General features: G+C 41.6%; 1 protein-coding gene across 2 annotated transcripts in view; it reads right to left on the bottom strand.

Moving 5' to 3' along the window:
• Positions 1-20914, bottom strand: part of SGK1 (serum/glucocorticoid regulated kinase 1) — a 155839-nt gene that overhangs the window by 41155 nt on the left and 93770 nt on the right. For both annotated transcript variants that reach the window (XM_017875468.1, XM_017875467.1), the window contains one exon: positions 2110-2185. In XM_017875468.1, the coding sequence (XP_017730957.1) occupies positions 2110-2185 (76 nt within the window). The remainder of the gene's footprint in view (positions 1-2109; positions 2186-20914) is intronic.

The raw sequence follows: 20914 nt of genomic DNA on the forward strand, positions 1-20914 counted from the left end.
TAGGTTCTAAAAGTGTCCAACCAACATTTTCTTTTTCTTTTCTTTCTTTTCTTTTTCTTTCTTTCTTTCTTTCTTTCTTTCTTTCTTTCTTTCTTTCTTTCTTTCTTTCTTTCTTTCTTTCTTTCTTTCTTTCTTTCTTTCTTTCTAGTGAAAGTAAGTTTATTAAGAAAGTAAAGTGATAAAGAATGGCTACTTCATAGATAGAGCAGTCCCGAGGGCTGCTGGTCAAGCACCATTTTCTAGACCTGTCCTGTACGGATTTTCCTCCCTTTCCATTTTCTTTACATAACATCAAGAATCATTTATGTTTCTTTGGTAATGTTTCATTCTACATTGCTTCTTCATAACACATGTGCTGCAGATCTTAATAGCAGTATTAGCCAGCAGATGGCTTGTTTATTGTGGTGGTATACTGCTAATGGGCTGAAATGATGGCATAAATAGGCTAATTCACTTTTATGTTTTTTCTTCTTTCTTCAAAAGACATAATAAAACAAGACAGAAAAAAATTTTTTGACAGATGAAATTGATAATGTTTAGACCATAATTCTGGTCTTTGGGAAAAAAAAAAAAAAAAAGCCATCAGAGAGTTTCTCACTTTCCTTCTCAAGTCCTCCTGTTAGGCACAGTCTCTGACTCCCTTTTATGAAGAACAGATTATAGCACAGATTTAGCCCAAGCTGTTTCTGCCAGGAGAGCTGTTTCTAGGAAGCGTGCTATAGAACTGGGCAGTCCACTTTCCATTCTCCCAGTTTTGGTGTTTTCTGGCTGCGAGCTTTGAATATGTCAGCTAACCTATTCAGCTTATTATTTCATTTCTAGTAGAGGCATAACAAGAAAGGGCTGTCCCTCCTATTTCAAGGGATTGCGGCAAACACTACATTAGATTTCTGTGAATACCCCTTATAAAAGCATGAGGCATAATACAAATATCAGATATCAGCATGAGTTTTCTATTTCATTAGACCTATTTCACTAGAAAAGGTGAAAGCTCTATTATCACCCTCTTAATTGTTTTAGCTCCGTTTTCCTTCACCTACCCTTTTATTTCTAGTGTCTGCTTTGTGCAGTTAGGCCTCATGGCTCATGTCTGTTTGTGATAAATAATTTTTAAATGTCTTCTATTTGCTATGAACTTGTCTTTGTCTAAACATAATTTCTTATCATATAACCTGAAGCATATTCTCCGATCTCATAAAGTGGCATTCCTCTGATTCTGATTAGATGTATAGCCCTAATATCATAGTACAAGTCATACATGCCCTCCCATAAGTATTCTGAAGTATGATTCACCCTAGGTTTTCAAATCTCTTCCTTGCCCTAGAAGACAAACTTGGACTCATGTATTTGCCCACTTTATTCGACTCCTCTGTCTTCCATTTCAGCAAATAGACTCATTCCTTCATTATTCCTCCCAATACTTAAATATGCTTCACAATCCACAAAGCTGTACCTGATGATATATATATGTATTTTTTTTTTAATGACAGGCAGGTAATGTGCGGACATCATAACAAGGCTTGAAGGAGACATATCTCACACAGGGACGTGAAAACCCAATCATCATACTTATAAATGACAAAGGGATCTAGTATATATGTTTTAGATACTGAACAGAAGATATAACAAAAGGACTTTTAGGATAAAATTGATTGCAAGGCCGGCCGTGGTGGCTTACACCTGTATTCCCAGCACTTAGGGAGGTCAAGCCCAGCGGATTGCCTGAGGTCAGGAGTTCGAGACCAGCCTGGCTAATATGGTGAAATCCTCTCTCCATTAAAAATACAAAAATTATCCAGGCACAGTGGCTCAAGCCTGTAGTCCCAGCTACTTGGGAGGCTGAAACAGGAGAATCACTTGAACCCTGGAGGTGGTGGTTGCAGTGAGCCAAGATCGCACCACTGCACTCTAGTCTGGGTGACAGAGTAAGACTCTGTCTCAAAAAAAAAAAAAAACAAATTCATTAATTACAAAGTGTATTCAAGTGTCGGGTTAGGTAAGAATAAACAAACAAACAAAATTTTCCCCCAAACCTTGCCTTTGTTAGAGCTTTACTACAGAATGCATCCTGTACATAACAGGAAACAGACTGTATTTTTCCAATAATACCTGAATCATCATTAGTCCAGAAGGTTCTTGGATCGGGCTTGGTCAGGATGTTGGCATGATTACATGGTTCTCTCACCTTTAAAACATAAAGAGAAAAGAAGTGATATAAAAATGGCTTCATCATTTCAGCTATTTTAGGCTTATAGTTCTGGAGAAAGGATTCCAAGGCTGAAGCTAGTACATATGGCATGTCTGTGCTCTAATTAGGGTGGTTTTCCCAGGACCGTGCTGGGTATGGCACTGAAAGTCCCATATCCTGGGAAGCCTTTTAGTCCTGGGCAAACCGGGACAGTTGGTCCCCTTACACATGATGCAGTTTCACTGGGCTGATGGCTGGGTTAGTACATGGGGGCTGGAGCTCACCCAGCGTTATGTGCAGTGCACAAACTGCACAGCCGTATGAAGAGGCCCTGGATTATTAGCAAACTTATCAGTGTAAAGACACTCACTACATAAAAAGTGTTTGAATCTCCATGTAACAGAAATGATATTTTTAGTACATATTGCTTGGGAAAATACATATTAATTAAAAGCTACTTTTAATTCAGTAGCACTTTAAATGCTTTTTTTTCCTTTTTTTTTTGAGACAGAGTCTTATTCTGTTGCTCAGGTTGGAGTGCAGTGGCACAATCTCAGCTCACTGCAACCTCTGCCTCCTGGGTTCAAGCGATTCTCCTGCCTCAGCCTCCTGAGTAGCTGGGATTACAGGCATGTGCCACCACGCCTGGCTAATTTTTGTATTTTTAGCAGGGACAGGGTTTCACCATGTTGCCCAGGCTGGTCTCGAATTCCTGACCTCAAATGATCTGCCCACCTTGGCCTCCCAAAGTGCTGGGTTTATAGGTGTGAGCCACCGTGCCCGGCCTGCATTCTTATTTTATAATCATAACAGAATCTTTATATTCTCAAACAGCAGCACATGTACATACGCAATATGTATTATTTAGTCCACTTACAGGCTCTTCTCAGTGTAGATACATTTTTTTAATGATAAATAATATTTATTGAGCATTTCTGTCAGGTACTTTTTTCACTTAAAAAAATTTCAATAGATTTTTGGGGGACAGGTGGTGTTAGGTTACATGGATAAGTTCTTTAGTAGTGATCTCTGAGATTTTGGTGCACCCAACACCCAAGCAGTGTACACTGTACCCAATGTGTAGTCTTTTATCCCTTGCCCCACTGTCACCCTTCCCCTTGAGTCCCCAGGGTCCATTGTATCATCTTTCTGCCTTTGCGTCCTCATGGCTTAGCTCCCACTTATGAGTGAGAACATACGATATTTGGTTTTCCATTCCTGAGTTACTTCACTCAGAATAATGTTCTCCAATTCCATCCAGGTTGCTGCAAATGGCATTATTTTGTTGATTTTTTGGCTGAGTAGTATGCCATGTATATATATATGTGTGTGTGTGTGTGTGTGTATATATATATACACACGCATGTATATATGCATATACATATCATACATGTATGTATATATGCATATATGTACACATACATGCGTGTGTATACATGCGCACATATACATATATACACATGCATGTATATATGCGCATATATACACACAGGTATGATATATGATATATGATACATCATACATGTATGATATGTATATATGCGCATATATACACATGCACACATGCATATGCATGCACACGCATGCATGTATACATGTATATGCATATATTCACATGTATATAAAACATGTGTGTATATACATACATGTATGTATATGTGTATGCATATACGCACATATGTGTATGTATATGTGTGTATATATATACACATAGTTTTTTTTGTATATGACTTCTCTTCCTCTCGATAGATACACAGTAGTGGAATTGTTGGGTCAAATGGTAGACCTACTTTTAATTCTTTAAGGAGTCTCCACACTGTTTTCCATAGTGGTTGTACTCAGATACAATTAATTGATTTCATATAACAAGTTCCACAGAGCAGCAGCGATCCATGTTTTTTGACAACTTTATACTACTGTGGTATGAGCTTTCAAATACATTATCAGTCTGTGCGTGGTGGCTCACCCCTGTAATCCCAGAACTTTGGGAGTCAAGGCGGGTGGATCAGCTGAGGTCAGGAGTTCCAGACCAGCCTGGCCGACATGGTGAAACCCCGTCTCTACTAAAAATACAAAAATTAGTCAGGCATGGCGGTGCGTGCCTGTAATCCCAGCTAGTCAGGAACCTGAGGCAGGAGAATTGCTTGAACCCAGGAGGCAGAGGCTGCAGTGAGCTGAGATCACGCCACTGCACTCTAGCCTGGGCAACAAAGTGAGACTCCGTCTCAAAAAAAAAAAAAAAAAAACAACAAAAAGCAATCAAATATATTCTCATGAAGTGAAATATAGATCTTAGTGTTAAAACTGCTTTTCCATTGATATATATTTTGTAATGTGATCATTTGATTACTGCAAATATTCTATAGTTTCATCAACTACTTAGTGGATAAATTCTTTCCATTATAACAATAATCAAAGTACTCAAGAATGACACTAAGGTCATTGTTTAGTTTCACTGACATTTTCTCTTTATAACAAGGCTTTTGTTTTTCTTTGTTGAGATGGACTCTCACTCTGTTGCCTAGGTTAGAGTACAATGGTGCGATCTCGGCTCACTGCAATCTCTGCCTCCCGGGTTCAAGTGATTCTCCTGCTTCAGCCTCCTGAGTAGCTGGGATTACAGTTGTGCTCCACCATGCCTGGCTAATTTTTGTATTTTTAGTAGAGATGGGGTTTTGCCATGTTGGTCATACTGGTCTCGAACTTCTGACTTCAGGTGATCCTCCCACTTTGGCCTCCCAAAGTGCTGGGATTACAGGCATGAGCCACCATGCCAGGCCTGCGAAGCTCTACTGACAAAGGAAGCAGTGCATGAATTTATGACCTGGTACAAGCTCTTTCTCTTGTGGACCAGTAACAAATAATATGTGGAAGTCAGAGAAATTGGGATCTCAAAGAGGTATTTTCACTACCATGTTCATTGCAATATTATTCACAACCGCCAAGATGAGGAAGCTACCTAAATGTTTACTGACGAATAAATTGATAAAGAAATGTGGTAAATACATACAATGGAATATTATTTGGCCTTATAAAAGAAAGAAATCATACCATATGTGACAACATGGATGAATCTGGAAGATGTTACGCTAAGTGAAATTAGCCAGTCACAGAAGAACAAATATTGCACGATTCCACTTACATAAGGTATGTAAAATAGCTAAACACATACAAGCAGAGAGTAGAACGGTGGTTTCCAGGGGCTGCAGGGAGGAGCAAATGGGAAAATGCTTGAGTTGCTATTCAATGGGTATAAAATTTCAGTTAGGCAAGATGATTAATTTCTAGAGATCTGCTGTACAAAATTGTGCCTAGAGACCATCACTATATTGTGCACTTAAAAAATCGTGAAGGCCAGGTGCGGTTTTACATCTATAATCATGTTTCCTATAAATGAAAAACATATTACAATTACAAAAAAATCCACTTATAAAATATAGACCACTTACATATTTATGTATCAAATATCTTCTGTTCCTTTCTGATATACTGACAAACATAGGATGGCAATCTATTCTGGATTTTGTATTATTGTGGAAAGAACACATAACATGAGATCTATCCTTTTAACAATTTTTTTGTTTTGTTTTGTTTTGTTTGGTTTTGTTTCGTTTTGAGACAGAGTCTCCCTGTCGCCCAGGCTGGAGTGTAGTGGCACAATCTCGGCTCACTGCAACCTCTGCCTCCCAGGTTCAAGCGATTCTTCTGCCTCAGCCTCCTGAGTAGCTGGGATTACAGGCACGTGCCACCACACCTGGCTAATTTTTGTATTTTTAGTAGAGATGGGGTTTCACCATGTTGGCCAGGCTGGTCTCGAACTCCTGACCTCAGGCGATCCACCCGCCTCAGCCTTCCAAAGTGCTGGGATTACAGGCGTGAGCCACCGTGCCCAACCCTTTTAACAATTTTTTTTATTATTTTTATTTATTTGTTTGTTTATTTATTTATTTATTTATTTTTGAGATGGAGTCTTGCTCTGTCGACCAGGCTGGAGTACCGTGGCCAGATTTCGGCTCACCTCAACCTCCCCCTCCCAGGTTTTGCCTCAGCCTCCCGAGTAGCTGAGATTACAGGCACCCGCCACCACGACCAGCCAATTTTTTGTATTTTTAGTAGAGACGGGGTTTCACCGTGTTAGCCAGGATGGTCTCGATCTGCTGACCTCGTGATCCACCTACGTCGGCCTCCCAAAGTGCTGGGATTGCAGGCGTGAGCCACCGCGCCTGGCAAAATTTAAATCTCAAGAAAAAGAGACAGACCTCTTGCCTCTTTGCCTCACTGAAATCCTGAAACCAAGATACATCAATAGCAGCTCTACGGGAGCCATTCATGAAAATTTGGCCAGGGTTCTCGTTCTTGTTGCTTCTGCTCCAGCCAGCATGGTTTGATCCAAATTATGTGCTGCCAATTTTTCCATCAGTATGCAAAGTTACAGGTAGATTTCATTATGTTGGGCTAAGTGATCTTCCTTGAATAGATTACCAAAGTCATCTACCCAGTGAAGGAAACCATGCTAGCTCTTTGTACATAAAATAAATTTAAAAGAAAATAAAAGAAAGAAGAAGAAGAAGAAAAAGAATGTGTGGAGCAGCAACATTTCATGGACTACATTTTGAGCAGTACTGTAAAATATCCCTCCTACCCAATCTCTTGAACCTGGGAAACGGAGGTTGCAGTGAGCCGAGATCGCTCCACTGCACTCCATCCAGTCCGGCGACAGAGCGAGATTCCATCTACAAAAAAACAAACAAACAAACAAACAAACAAAAAAAAATCCCTTCTACCTGACTAAGCAGCCTCGGTATGAATCCCTTCCCAGGATTTATCTACTCCACTGAAGTACTACTTCAATTGTTAGAAAGCTCTTCACAGGTTGAATTTAAATCTGGGTTCTTGAAACTTTGGTTCCTTGTCTTCTTTTGGGGGGCCGGGGGGTGGGGGCAAGGAGTCTCGCTCTGTAGCCCAGGCGGGAGTGCAGTGGCGCTATCTCGGCTCACTGCAAGCTCCGCCTCCCGGGTTCACGCTGTTCTCTTGCCTCAGTCTCCCGAGCGGCTGGGACTACAGGCATCCACCACCATGCCCGGCTAATTTTTTGTATTTTTAGTAGAGACGGGGTTTCACTGTGTTAGCCAGGATGGTCTCCATCTTCTGACCTCGAGATCTGCCTGCCTCGGCCTCCCAAAGTGTTGGGATTACAGGCGTGAGCCACCGCACCCTGCGATTCCTGGTTTTAACTCACTCTTAAATTACAAAAAACAGGTCTACTCTCTCTTTTATGAAATAATATCTCAAATATTTGAAAGTAACTATTATGTCTCACCTTAGCTTTCCATTTCCAAGTTAACCAGCTCTCTTCCCTTTCACTGCTCCCAATGAGATTATTTTAAGTCTTTTTATTGAGGTCACTCTGCCCCAGAAGACATCCTTTCCAGTAAGTGAACTAGTCCTCGGGGAGCTCCCAGGCCAGGGTTAGATAATAGTCACAAAACTAAGGATTTGGTTTTGAGGGACAGCTTTCAGGGAGGACAGCCAGCATTATTTCCACATGTGAGTAATTGAAATGTTCCTAAGCACCTATAAATCTAACATTCATGAGGGTAAAGAATGCTTTATGACTTAGCCACTTTTAATACTTTTAATGCCAAAAGTTTTAATTGATTTTCTACAGTAACTATATAGCTATTTGGGAAAATCGCCATATGTGAGCTTTCTTTCTGCATTAAACTCCAGGTACCTTGTTTCCTTGAGGCTTTTGTATGAAGCAAATGTCATTCTTACAGATCTCATTTACTTGTGAATGATTCTTTATCACTATTTGTTCAAAAAAAATCTTCCCCATGTTGAAGCTGCTCCTGATAAAGTCAGGGTCTTCAAGAATTCATGTTCTCTGTGTCACTATCATACAAGTATCACACCATTCTTTATGGTTCTCAAGAACCACAGCATCCATAGTAAATTACCTGGAGAGCTCGTATAGTAAATTTTAAGCACAAGTTTATAGAAATCCTTGAGCAACTATATACACTGCAACTGTTTACAGGCAATGCTCTATAACTCATATAGCTTTAGGTACTTTGCAGAAGCGAGAACATTTATTATCAGATAAAGTCTTGGCTGGGTGTGGTGGCTCACGCCTGTAATCCCAGCACTTTGGGAGGCCGAGGCAGGCATATCTCCTGAGGTCAGGAGTTTGAGACCAGCCTGGCCAACATGGTGAAACCCTGTCTCTCCTAAAAATACAAAATTAGCCGGATATGGTGGCCCACACCTGTGATCCTAGCTACTCCGAAGGCTGAGGCAGAAGAATCACTTGAACTTGGGAAGTGGAGGTTGCAATGAGCTGAGACCATGCCATTGCATTCCAGCCTGGGTGACAAGAGCAAAACTCCCTCTCAAAAATAAGTAAATAATAAATAAATAAATAAATAAATAAATACCCTCAATGAGACACCTGGTTGGCTTAGCAGGAAGCTGAACAGCTAAAGAAGTGACCAGCACATGGAGTCTGGCTCCTGCTGAATCCACAATGGGCTCTTTGGTTCTTTCTTTCTTTCCCTGGAATAAGGATTCCCAAGGAGAATTTCTCCCAATAGGATATACGGCCATGGGATATGATCGAGGAGGGCAAACAACCGTGACCTGATAGCGTAATAGAGGAACCGAAGAGCGAAATAACAGTGTGGCAATTTTAAAAAATTTTATTATGCAGACGAAACTTAAAGCATACCAACAGTCGCACACCATTATAATCCACCTCTAGGTGCTACGTTATCAGCCAACTTTAAACAATTAGTGGGCAACTACTTTTGCCTAATGCGTTGGGTTTTACCTGTATCTTGCCTTATTTTTGCGCTGGAATATTTTAAATCAAGCTCTCAGACATCATAAAAATTAATCCTATCAAGTTCTTCCAAAAATTTTTTTTTTGTAGAGATCGGGCGCGTCTCACTTGCGTTGCCACAGGCTGTTTCAAACTCCCAGCTTCAAGCAATCCCTCCCACCTCGGCCTCCCTACAAGTGCTGCGAGATTATGCCAGGTGCGTCGAGCCACCTTGTGAGGTTTATAATGTTCTTCCCAGAATGTGTTTCTGACATCTTTTTTTTCTTGGCCTCACCATCAGCTCGCCATTATCAGCGAACTACACAATTGTCAACCCATAATCTATGTTTATTAAAACTTAAGGCCCTCAGCGCTGAATCTCAAGCACTTTGGGGAGCTGAGGCGCAGCGGCAGATCCAACTGAAGTCGCAGGTGTTCGCAGACCACCTAACCAGCATGGTGAAACCCCCATCTCCTACTAAAAAATAGAAAAATTAGCTGGGTGTGGGTGGTGGCATGCCTATACATTCCAGCTACCCCTCGGGCGAGGCTGCGGCAGGAGAATGCACTGAATCTGGGAGGGCCAGAGGTTGCAGTGAGGCAGCTGTACTCCAGCCTGGGTGAGCAGAGGGATACTGCTGTCTCCAAAAAAAAAAAATTAAACCCGAAATGGGCCCCCGGGCGCCGGCTGCTCAAGGCCTGTAATCGCCCAGCATTTGGGAGGCCCCGAAGACGGGCCGGATCACGAGGTCAGAAGATTGAGAGCCCATCCTGAGCTACATGGTGAAACCCCGTCTTCTACTAAAAAATACAAAAAAACTAGCCGGTGTGACGGTGGGCGGGGCGGCCTGTGTCGCCAGCTACTCGGGAGGCTGAGGCAGGAGAATGGCGTAAACCCGGGAGGCGGAGCAGTGAGCTGAGATCGGGCCACTGCACTCCAGCCCGGGCGACAGAGCGAGACTCCGGCTCAAAAAAAAAAAAAAAAAATTAATGAAAGTTATTAAAATGTACTTATTTAATAAATGACAGCATGTACATTCTGAAAAACAGAATGAGTACATGCAGTATTCTGCAGACATAATAATTTGAATAAATGAATTTAAAAGACACCGTTTCAAACTGTAAGACCCCTAAAAATCAGTGGACCTTGGCTTCACTTGTTTAAATCCTCATGGCCTCTGTTCTGGGTGGGGGGAACATCTTTAAAATTATTTTCCAACAGAAGTCTTACTATCTTTCAACTTATTTTCTATGAGTCCCAAGAGGTAGAAAGATATTTTTCTTGCCTGATAGAATTGAAAGTATTGGGTTAGGTAAGTGGAAGAAAGATCATATTTAGAAGGTAACTGTTGAATGTTTAATCACTATTGTTTTGAAATCTAGAAGTATTGTCACAGGTTATAATTTAAACATCAGAAGATGGGGTGTATCAGAATATCACATTTAGGGAGATGTCAGTTATCCAGAAGTTTTGCAGATAATCTGGAAAATAAACCTAAGAGTAAGTTTTTTTTTCTTTCGAGACAGCTCTGTTGCCCAGGCTAGAGTGGAGTGGCTGGCTGACTACAACCTCCATCTCCTGGGTTCAAACGATTCTCGTGTCTCAGCCTCCTGAGTAGCTGGGATTACAGGCACCCGCCACCATCCTGGCTAATTTTTGTATTTTTAGTAGAGACAGGGTTTCACCATGTTTGTCAGACTGGTATTGAACACCTGACTTCAAGAGATCTGCTCACCTCAGCCTCTTAAAGTGCTAGGATTACAGGCGTGAGCCACCGCGCCCGGCCAATATAATCTTAATTCTATGAATTGCTTCCAGTTAATGGAAAGTTGAATAGTGGCGGAATTGCTAGGGAAAAAGAGCAGTTATGGTCATCTGTCTCCATTCTAGCTCATCCTTATTTAAAGAATATTACTCCAGGCCGTGAGCACATGCGCACAGTGGCTGATGCCTGTAATCCCAGCACTTTGGGAGGCTGAGGCAGGTGGATCACCTGAGGTTGGGAGTTTGAGACCAGCCTGACCAACATGGAGAAACCACGTCTCTACTAAAAATACAAACTTAGCCGGGCATGGTGGCGTTTGTCTGTAATCCCAGCTACTTGGGAGGATGAGGCAGGAGAATCACTTGAACCGGGGAGGCAGAGGTTGCAGTGAGCTGAGATTGTGCCACTGCATTCCAGCCTGGGTGACAGAGCAAGACTCCATCTCAAAAAAAACAAAAAAAGAACATTTCTTCAACAAAATAAATATATTCACGTATACATAAATTTTTTTTTTAACTTTTTTTCCTTTGTATAAAAAAATCTGTTTTCTCAGGTTGAAATTTTAAAATCACCTCTGATGACAGAGAAGAACTAAAATATAAAATATGGGTTTCTCTCTGATTTCTTTTTGGTTTATAATAATTTGCATATGACTTTCCATGAATCACTTTAGCAGTTTATGCTAAAGTCATTAGTTCTTCCTAAGATACAAAAGAAATTCTCAAAATGCTTGTTTCCTATTAGCCAGGGAAGTTGTTTTTCTCATATCTCAAGTTGCATGACCAAAAGTAGCAAAAATACTTTATCTTTAGGGAAGCGAAAGCTTGCTTCTCAAACTGCTTTAGTGAAGCTTTAGGAAATGCCCCCTGCCTGGTATCATAGAATATAATACTGTCTTGCAAACAGTAATTTTGAGTTCAGTTATTTGTATCTAGGACAAAAAAAAGTCTCCTTCCATTGACTCTCTTAGATGGGCTTATCACATTCAACAGTATTTACCGAGCATTTGTTTTAAGAAGCTACTACCTTAGTTGCTAACTCATTGCTCCCTAGACATTGTATTTGGATTGAGAAGCAAAACATAGACATCAACAAAACAGATCTGGAACCTGGTATCATGTACCTCTAAATGTGAAGTATGCGGTAGAGTTAATGTTTTGTCAGAGTTTAAAGAAGGAAGTAATAATATGGGCAAAGTTGTTGAGCAAGGCTTCAGGGAGGAAGTAGAACCTGAACAGGTTTTGAAAACACTGGCACCATCTGGATTGGCGAAGAGGCAGTAGAAGGGTGTCCTCTCTGGGTGGGACAGCACAAACAAAGGTGTGGGAACAAAATTCAACAAGGCACATTTGGGCAACACTTGGTTGAACAATTCCACAGGAGTGGAAGACTCATGGGAGAAATCGTTGGAAGTCACATGGTGGAAGGCTTTAAATGTCAATGTGTCCTTCATGCCATGGAAATTCAGAAGGCTTGGCAGTTTGCAGGAAAGACCAGCGTTGAAGAATACAGGAGCTGAGGGGATCAGGGGGCTGCTATAACAAAGGGGAGTTGATAGAGCATGAATTCAGATGGGGGCTATGAAAGTGAAAAGGCAGGGATAGGTGTGGAGGGCAGGTAGAAGAATGCTTTGCAAGACTCGATGAATGACTGAAAACTAGGGAAGTTGGGAGAGTCCAAAATATTTCATGGCTTTGGAATTTGGTGACCAGGCAGATGGTCATAGAGGGTCAAAGCTGTCCACAAACTCCAGCAACTGGAGGAAGCACAGCATTCTGTGCTCAAGCTAGTGTGGCAGGCCTGCAGAATGCATATGGGCCCTTGTTCCTGTGCTCGGCTGAGGGCTTCCTGAGAGCAGCTGCTCCATCTCTGACTCACTGGACCATTACTGCCTTTGGATCCTGGGTGGTGGGCTTCGCTCACACAGTCGACTGGGTGTCTCATGCCTTGTCTCTGGGCTACAGTCCTCTACTTCACACCACACACAGCAGGGTGGAATGTGGCCACATTATCTTACTACAGCAAACATGCCCCATCAACTGCCACACTCATAAAGATGATGGTTTGGACAAGTGTAGCAGGAGTCTGGTCAAGAGATTAATGCAGGGTCAGATATCAGGAGTCTTATCATCTTGATCTCTGCAAGCTAATGATTTATCCTTCTTCAATTGCTTAACATTAATCACATTTATGTAACATGAGGCCTAGGAACAATTCTTGACCCCTCAAGAGATTGTGATTCCAAGCAACTAGTCAGATGTTCCTCCTTTTGTGGTTTTATTTCATTTGCATTCTTTTTGGTTTCGATATTTCAGTTTGGCCTTTGTAATTGCAAATTGCTTAAGGCAATTCGCCACCCAACCCACTTCACGTTTTTATGTTTCCTGCCTGGCCCAGCAAGCACTTGTATTTAAATTCTGGTCTACACAAGGTGAAGATATTCAGGTCAAACGTCTATTAAATCAAATGTTTTCTATATTCTGCACAGCTAGTAGAGTTCAGAGGATCAGAGATTTGGGGACCTGAAGGGGGTCTTTTATTACCTCACCCCTTGCATTATGGTTGAGACAACCGAGGCAGACGGTAACGTAACTTGTGTTAGAGACGAATTAAGGGCTAGAGTCCATGTCTTGAGTTACATTTTAAGATGTCAGTTCAGCACTGATACTGGTTTCTTGAAACTCAAATTTATCCTCAATCTTGAAATTTATTCAGTTATTCATTTAATAAATATTTGTGGATAACTTATTATGCAATAGGCACAGTGCTAGGAGCCATGGGCATAGGTGTATGAACAGATAGACAGATCTTGCCCTCATGGAACTTGTTTTCTTTTCTTTCTTTCTTTTTTTTGAGACAGTCTTGCTCTGTTGCCCAGGCTGGAGTGCAGTGGTGGATCTCAGCTCACTGCAACCTCCGCCTCCCAGGTTCAAGCAATTCTCCTGCCTCAGCCTCCGGAGTAACTGGGATTACAAGCACCCACCACCGTGCCTGGCTAATTTTTGTATTTTCGGTAGAGACAGGGTTTCACCATGTTGGCCAGGCTGGTCTCGAACTCCTGACCTGAAATGTTCCACCCACCTCGGCCTCCCAAAGTACTGGGATTACAAGTGTGAGCCACTGCACCCAGCCGGAACTTGTTTTCTGATGCTGGTAGTTGAGGTGGGTGCTATGGAGGCAATAAGTACGGACACACGAGTAAGGAGTGAGGCGATAAATGGTAATTTTAGATTCTTTAAGGGAGTCCATCTTACCTAATTTTTTCAATAATGTCACCAGAAATAATGATGGCACATCTGCATTTGTAAGTTAAAAGATATAACACATTTAGGTTAAAATGGAACACAGCTTTTCAACGTACTAAAATGGCTGTGTTTTTGTTTTTGTTTGAGACAGAGTCTTACTCTGTTGCCCAGGCTGGAGTGCAGTGGCATGGTCTCAGCTCACCACAGCCTCGGTCTCCCAGGTTCAAGCGATTCTTGTGCCTTACCCTTCTGAGTAGCTGAGGTTACAGGTGCGTGCCACTATGCCCCACTAATTTTCTTTTCTTTTCTTTTGCATTTTTAGTAGAGATGGGGTTTCATCATGTTGGTCAGGCTGGTCTTGAACACCTGACCTCAAGCGATCCGCCCGCCTCAGCCTCCCAAAGTGCTGAGATTAGAGGCGTGAGCCACCCACCGTGCCTGCCCCTAAAATGGCTGTTTTGAGTTGACACAGAGCCATGTCTGAACACCCGTTTCCACTTCGCCTATTTAAATTTCCTGCCTGGCTCTGCAGGCATTGGAGTTTCAACCTGAGATTCTATGCCCGGCCAAGATATCCAGATTGTTTGCATTCTATATCAAAACACATAACTGGCCAGGCGTGGCGTCTCACACCTGTAATCCCAGCAGTTTGGGAGGCAGAGGTTGGGAGTTCGAAACCAGCCTGACCAACATGGAGAAATCCTGTCTCTACTAGAAATACAAAAATAGCCAGGCGTGGTGGTGCATGCCTGTAATCCCAGCTACTCAGGAGGCTGAGGCAGAATTGCTTGAATGCAGGAGGCAGAGGTTGCGGTGAGCTGAGATCACGTCATCGCACTCCGTCCTGGGCAACAAGATTGAAACTCCGTCTCAAAAAAAAAAAAAAAAAGAAAGAAAAGAAAACACATATAATTAAATTATCAAGTAAAAATTATTTGTGGCATGGAGTTTTGTAGATTTTGCCTGATCCAAAGAAAAGGTAATCAATGCATGTTTATTGATCACATCATTGATTTGTAGGACTCAAATTATGTGAAAGTAGTCAAGTTAATCTATCACAGAACCATAGTATTTTGTGGCTAGAAGATATTTAACAGATGACTTAGTTCAGCTGCCTTATTTAATAGATAGGAAAACAGACTCTGAGGGAGGCCAAGTGGCTTACAGAAGGTTACACAGATAGAAGTTATATATGTTATTTACAGCACATCTACTGTGGTTAAGAGAGGCCTCCTTGCATTTATTTTAGAGTGGAGTTGGTCGAAACAGACATGGCAGTTTAGAGCATGAGCTTTGGTGTCAAACAGACCTAGAGAAAATTTAAGTAAAACTTAAAATGTACCTGACTGTGTATGTGCCCCTGGGATATTAGTTAATATCTTTTAGCTGTGGTCTCCTTATTGGAAAAATTGGCAAAGTTAGAGTTAAGTTTAGGGTTAGGGGCTCTAAGTTTTAATAATTGGTAAAGGTTATTATTATCCATTTTGTACCATCAAACATGTCAACAGGAGTATAATGACTTACATGGAGTCATATACTCCTCTTGGGAGAGATATAATTTTTTGATAGAAGCCTGGCCAACATGGCAAAACCCCTGTCTACTAAAAATACAAAAAGTAGCCAGGCATGGTAGCCCACGCCTGTAGTTTCGGCTACTCCAGAGGTTGAGGCAGGAGAATCACTTGAACCCAGGGGGCAGTGGTTACAGTGAGCCGAGATTATGCCACAGCACTCCAGCCTGGTCAACAGAGTGAGACTCCATCTCAAAAAAAAAAAAAAATTTTTTTTATTAACAAAAGTTTGCTCAGGCCAGGCGCGGTGGCTCACGCCTGTAATCCCAGCACTTTGGGAGGCCAAGGCAGGCAGATCACCTGAAGTCAAGAGTTCAAAACCAGCCTGGCCAACATGGTGAAACCCTGTCTTTACTAAAAACACAAATATTAGCTGGTGGTGGTGGTGGGCTCCTGTAATTCCAGCTACTCGGGAGGCTGAGATGGGAGAACTGCTTGAACCCAGGAGGTGGAGGTTGCAGTGAGCCGAGACCGTGCCACTGCTCTCCAGCCTGGGTGACAGAGTGAGATTCTGTCTCAAAAAAAAAAAAAAAAAAAAGAAAAGAAAAGAAAAAGAAAAGAAAGTTTGCTCTAATCAATTGAATAATCTATATACAAATAATTTGCAAAAAGTAAAAGATCTTTCTGGGTTGGTGCTCTCTGAGCCCTCACCCTGGAATGCTTCTTGCCCAGCTATCACACAATTCTCATTCTACCTTCAGGCATCTTGTCAACTGGCACTTCTCACGTGAGCCTTGCTTGACATTTGTTTTAAATGAAACTCATGTCCCTTTTCCTGCTTATTTTTCTCCATGGACCTACCCCCTATAAGTAATTCTTATTTGCTTGGTTTATGATCTCCTTGTTAAATTTCAATGAGTCCTCAACGGGTGCTTGGCACGTTAAATTTTTTTTTTTTTCTTGAGATGGAGGTCTCACTCTCTCGGCCTAGGGCTGGAGTGCAGAGGCACAATCTCTGCTCACTGCAGCCTCTGGCTCTTGGGTTTCAGCAATTCTTCTACCTCAGCCCCTGAGAAGTAGCTGGGCATTACAAGCGTGGCCACCACACCTGGCTATTTTGTTTTTTGTGAGACAGGGTTTTACCATGCGGCCAGGTTTCGGTCTCAATCTCCTGGGCTCAAGTGATCCGCCCAGCTTGCCTCCCAATGCTAGGACTTACAGGTGTGAGCTACCAGCGCTCCAGCTGGCATTCAATAAATTTTGTTATTTATCCTAAACAATAAAATGTGAATCTAATCCCACTCTACTTGAAGCCTACTTAGAATTAAAGGAGAAAATTATTCTCCCAAAAATGGTTATGTTTTAACAAGTGTCTTCATTTCTTACTAGTGCTTTAATCTCCTGAATTCCTGGTGTTGGCGGAAAATAACATGCCATGATGGGGATTACCTCAGAGTAGGGGTGCCTCTCTTAACATGCCTGAGAGGTGAATGAAGAAGCTATTCCCAACCTAGCGCAAGGCTGTGGACTTTGGACACTGCTGTGTAGCTTCTGGACATCTGCAATTCAATGCCATTTTTTTCTTTGCATAAAGGTGTAGAAACCTGTTTAGGCTGTCGGTCTATACCAAATGTACTTATTTAAAAAAATTTGTCTTTTTTCTTTTTTTTTTTTTTGAGACAGATTTCACTCTTGTTGCCAGGTTGGAGTAAATGGTGCAATCGCGCTCACTGCAACCTCTGCCTCCAGGTTTAACAATTCTCCTGCCTCAGCCTCCCATAGTAGCTGGGATACAGGCGCCCCCATTCTTTTCATTTTGTGTTTTTGTATACACGCCTGGCTAATTTTTGTTTTTAGTAGAAATGGGTTTCAGTCATGTGTGGGGAAAAGAACGAGAGATCAGCTTGTTCCATGTCTATATAGAAGGAAGTAGACATAAAGACTCCTTTAGTTCTGTACTTTGGATGCTGTTAATCTGATGACCTTACCTTCACCTTTGTCCTTGTCAAAGGGACATGTGCGAGGTGATTTAGTAAAAAGGATTTTGGGCTGTCAGAATGTGCTTTGTTTAAAACAAGTGCCTAAAGGCTGCTTGTGGTTAAAAGTCGCATCACCCATTCTCTTAAATCTCAAGAAAGAGAAAAACTTTGTCTCCTGCCCCTCCCTGGGCAATGGAACATCTCGGGTAATACCATTGTTGTGCCTTGTTACTGAGTGAGGAGGAACCGCCTTTAGGAAAAATAAAAGGTTGGACTTGCTGGAGCAATACTGCTAAAAGGTTTATGGAGATGTCGCATGTCCATCTCAGGCACGCATTTTCCTTTAAACTTGTTCATCATTACAAGGATTTCTTCCTGCAGATTTCCTCACATCAGTCATCCTATTGTGCAGCCGCTCGCTTATCCTTTTAATGCCTAAGATAATTCTCAATAAATACTAAGGGAACTCAGAGGCCGGTGCCGGCGTGGGTCCTCTGTAAGCTGAGCGCCGGTCCCCTGGGCCCCGCTTTTCTTTCTCTACACTTTGTCTCTGTGTTTTATTCCTTTTCTCAAGTCTTTCGTTTCCACCTAACGAGAAACACCCACAAGTGTGGAGGGGCAGGCCACCCCTTCAGTCGTGTTTGCCAGGCTGATCTCAAACTCCTGAACTCAGGTGATCCACCCGCCTCATCCTCCCAAAGTGCTGGAATTACAGGCATTAGCCACTGCGCCCGGTTTTAGAAAACATTTCTAATGACTGGCTGTTTACATCTTTCAGATTATTGTCTACGACTATAATATCGTATGGGGCTGGGAAAAAATAATCTTCAAAACTCTTTTCAAAGATTCAAGTTCTATTCAATATATTATTTGGATTTGTTCAAAAACTATGACCAGGTTTTCTTGCCCTCATCAAAAGCGTATTTCTTTCCAGTAGTCTCAATCATAGCTACCCATTATAATTAGGAACTTAAAAAATGAAATAACAGTGATAAGTTCCTATCCAAAGGGAGTAGGGAGACTGGGTTATCAATGTATTTTCAAGCTCCCCAGGAATCTCTAATTTGCTTAAACCAACTTCTGCCAAATGCAAGTAATACAAATTAAGCAGTGTTTATCCACTGGGTACAGGCAAGAATCCAAATATTGCTATTTTAGGGTCATTATGCTATATAAGGATAATATAAGAAATGATTCTTAGGCCTTGGTTAAACATTGAACAAACATCCACTCCTAGGCTGTATGGGGAAAAGAGAAATGTTTTAAATATCTCTCATTGCAAAGGACACTATATTCCTTAGTGTTTTCTCCTTGGACTTACCTCCAAAAGGTACTTGACATGAGAGGAAAAAATAGAAATCGAGATTTGGATTTTATGCGAGGTTCTAGGAGAAATGTTCCCACTCTTTCCTATACAGGAGCTAAGTCAAATTCAAGGCCAGTGGGATTATAATTTGCTTTATGCTATAATTTGTAATGTTTAACTTGTTTTAGCAAAAAAGTCTGACACTCAATCTTCCATTAACACTTTAGCAATAGAATCTAGACTGCCACATGCAACTGTTAACAAATGCATGGTTTCTTTTCTTTGTTATGAATGGAACTAGACATTTCCATTAAAACATTTGCTGTTTTTCTCATGCAGCAGGCTAACTGTACAGTATTTAATGGTCTATGGGTCTAAAATATTTCTTATATGCCTTGGCTTGCACTAAAAGTGCTTCTGGTAAACCAGTTAATAATCTGGCCATCCAAGAGTCCAGAATGTTGAGTTAGTTTTTTACAGCGGTTCCCAGATGTGCTGGAAGACTCACTCTTAGCAGATCTTGCCAATATTTTTTTTTAACATTACATTTGGCTTTTCTTGTATTTGATATGAAACACATGTTAAAACAATACCTGACAAATATGAAATGCATTTTCTGCATAAGCAAAACACCATGAATACAGCTTTTACAAAGTTTTGGATGGCAGAGATACAGGGTTTTCATTGCAAAACTGGGTTAACATTTAGGCAAGTTAATCATACATCTCGACAATCATTCTTTATCCAACATCTCTTTTGTATTCAGTGGGCAGGCCATTAGGGCTATGAAGAAATAAGCGGGAAAATGTCCAGGGAATGAAAAACATCTATATAACATGTGGAGAAGTGGATAGATTTACTAAGTATTCAACTTTAAGAGGTGCAGGTTCTGATCCCAGCCAGATCACTTGAGTTCTTAACTTCTGGGAAGTTAAGAATAACAATGTGCGTCTCTGAGTGTTTCAAGAAGATCCTGTATTAGTTGCTTCCCTTTGCAGGTATTTTCCACAGCATTTCCATGTGTTTTCTCTAGGTGCTCTGGCAGGCATCATATGCAGCTTTATTTTTGCCTTTTCTTTCAGTCTATATTTTCTTTTCTATTTATTTTTAGAGGGCAATGGAAAATACTGCAATATACTGCAAGTATCCTTTCTCTTTACATGAATTGAATTTGTATTTTATTGTTTCTTTTTCCAGGTCTAGCCTTAGAAATCTTATAATATGACCAGACGCGGTGTCTCATGCCTGTAATCCCAGCACTTTGGGAAGTTGAGGCAGGCGGATCACGAGGTCAGGAGATCAAGACCATCCTAGCTAAGATGGTGAAACTCCATCTCTACTAAAAATAAAAAAAATTAGCTGAACGTGGTAGCACGTGCCTGTAGTCTCAGCTGCTCAGGGGTTGAGGCAGGAGAATCGCTTGAACCTGGGAGGCGGAGGTTGCAGTGAGCCGAGATCGTGCCACTGTACTTCAGCCTGGACAACAGAGTGAGACTCCAGCTCAAATAAACAAACAAACAAACAAACAAACAAACAAATAAATAAATAAATCTTATAATATTTACAAAATATAATTGTGGGCCGATGCGGTGACTCACACCTGGTAATCCCAGCACTTTGGGAGGCCGAGGCGTGTGGATCACTTGAGGTCAGGAGTGCGAGACCAGCCTGGCCAACATGGTAAAACCCTATCTCTACTAAAAATACAGAAAATTAGCCTGATGTGGTGGCACACGCCTGTGATCCCAGCTACTTGGGAGGCTGAGGCAGGAGAATCACTGGAACCTGGGAGGCAGAGGCCACAGTGGGCTGAGATCGGACCACTGCACTCCAGCCTGGGCGATAGAGCAAGACTCCATCTCAAAAAAAAAAAAAGAAATATAATTGTGGATCCAGACTCTGGCCAAGGGTCAAATAGACATTTAAGATATTTGAGGGCAGGTGGCTGCCACTGAGGAAGAATGATGCTACCTTTAGCTGTCTCTAAAAAGAGGAAGTAAATGCCACTGCAATCTGGTATTGAGGTTTCCCTAGATCTAGAATATCAAGCATTTCAATTCACACTAAAGTTCAAAATAATAATTACTAATTATACACAC

Source organism: Rhinopithecus bieti, unplaced genomic scaffold, assembly GCF_001698545.2.
Source record: "Rhinopithecus bieti isolate Rb0 unplaced genomic scaffold, ASM169854v2 scaffold_9615, whole genome shotgun sequence".
NCBI classification, from domain to species: Eukaryota; Metazoa; Chordata; class Mammalia; order Primates; family Cercopithecidae; genus Rhinopithecus; species Rhinopithecus bieti.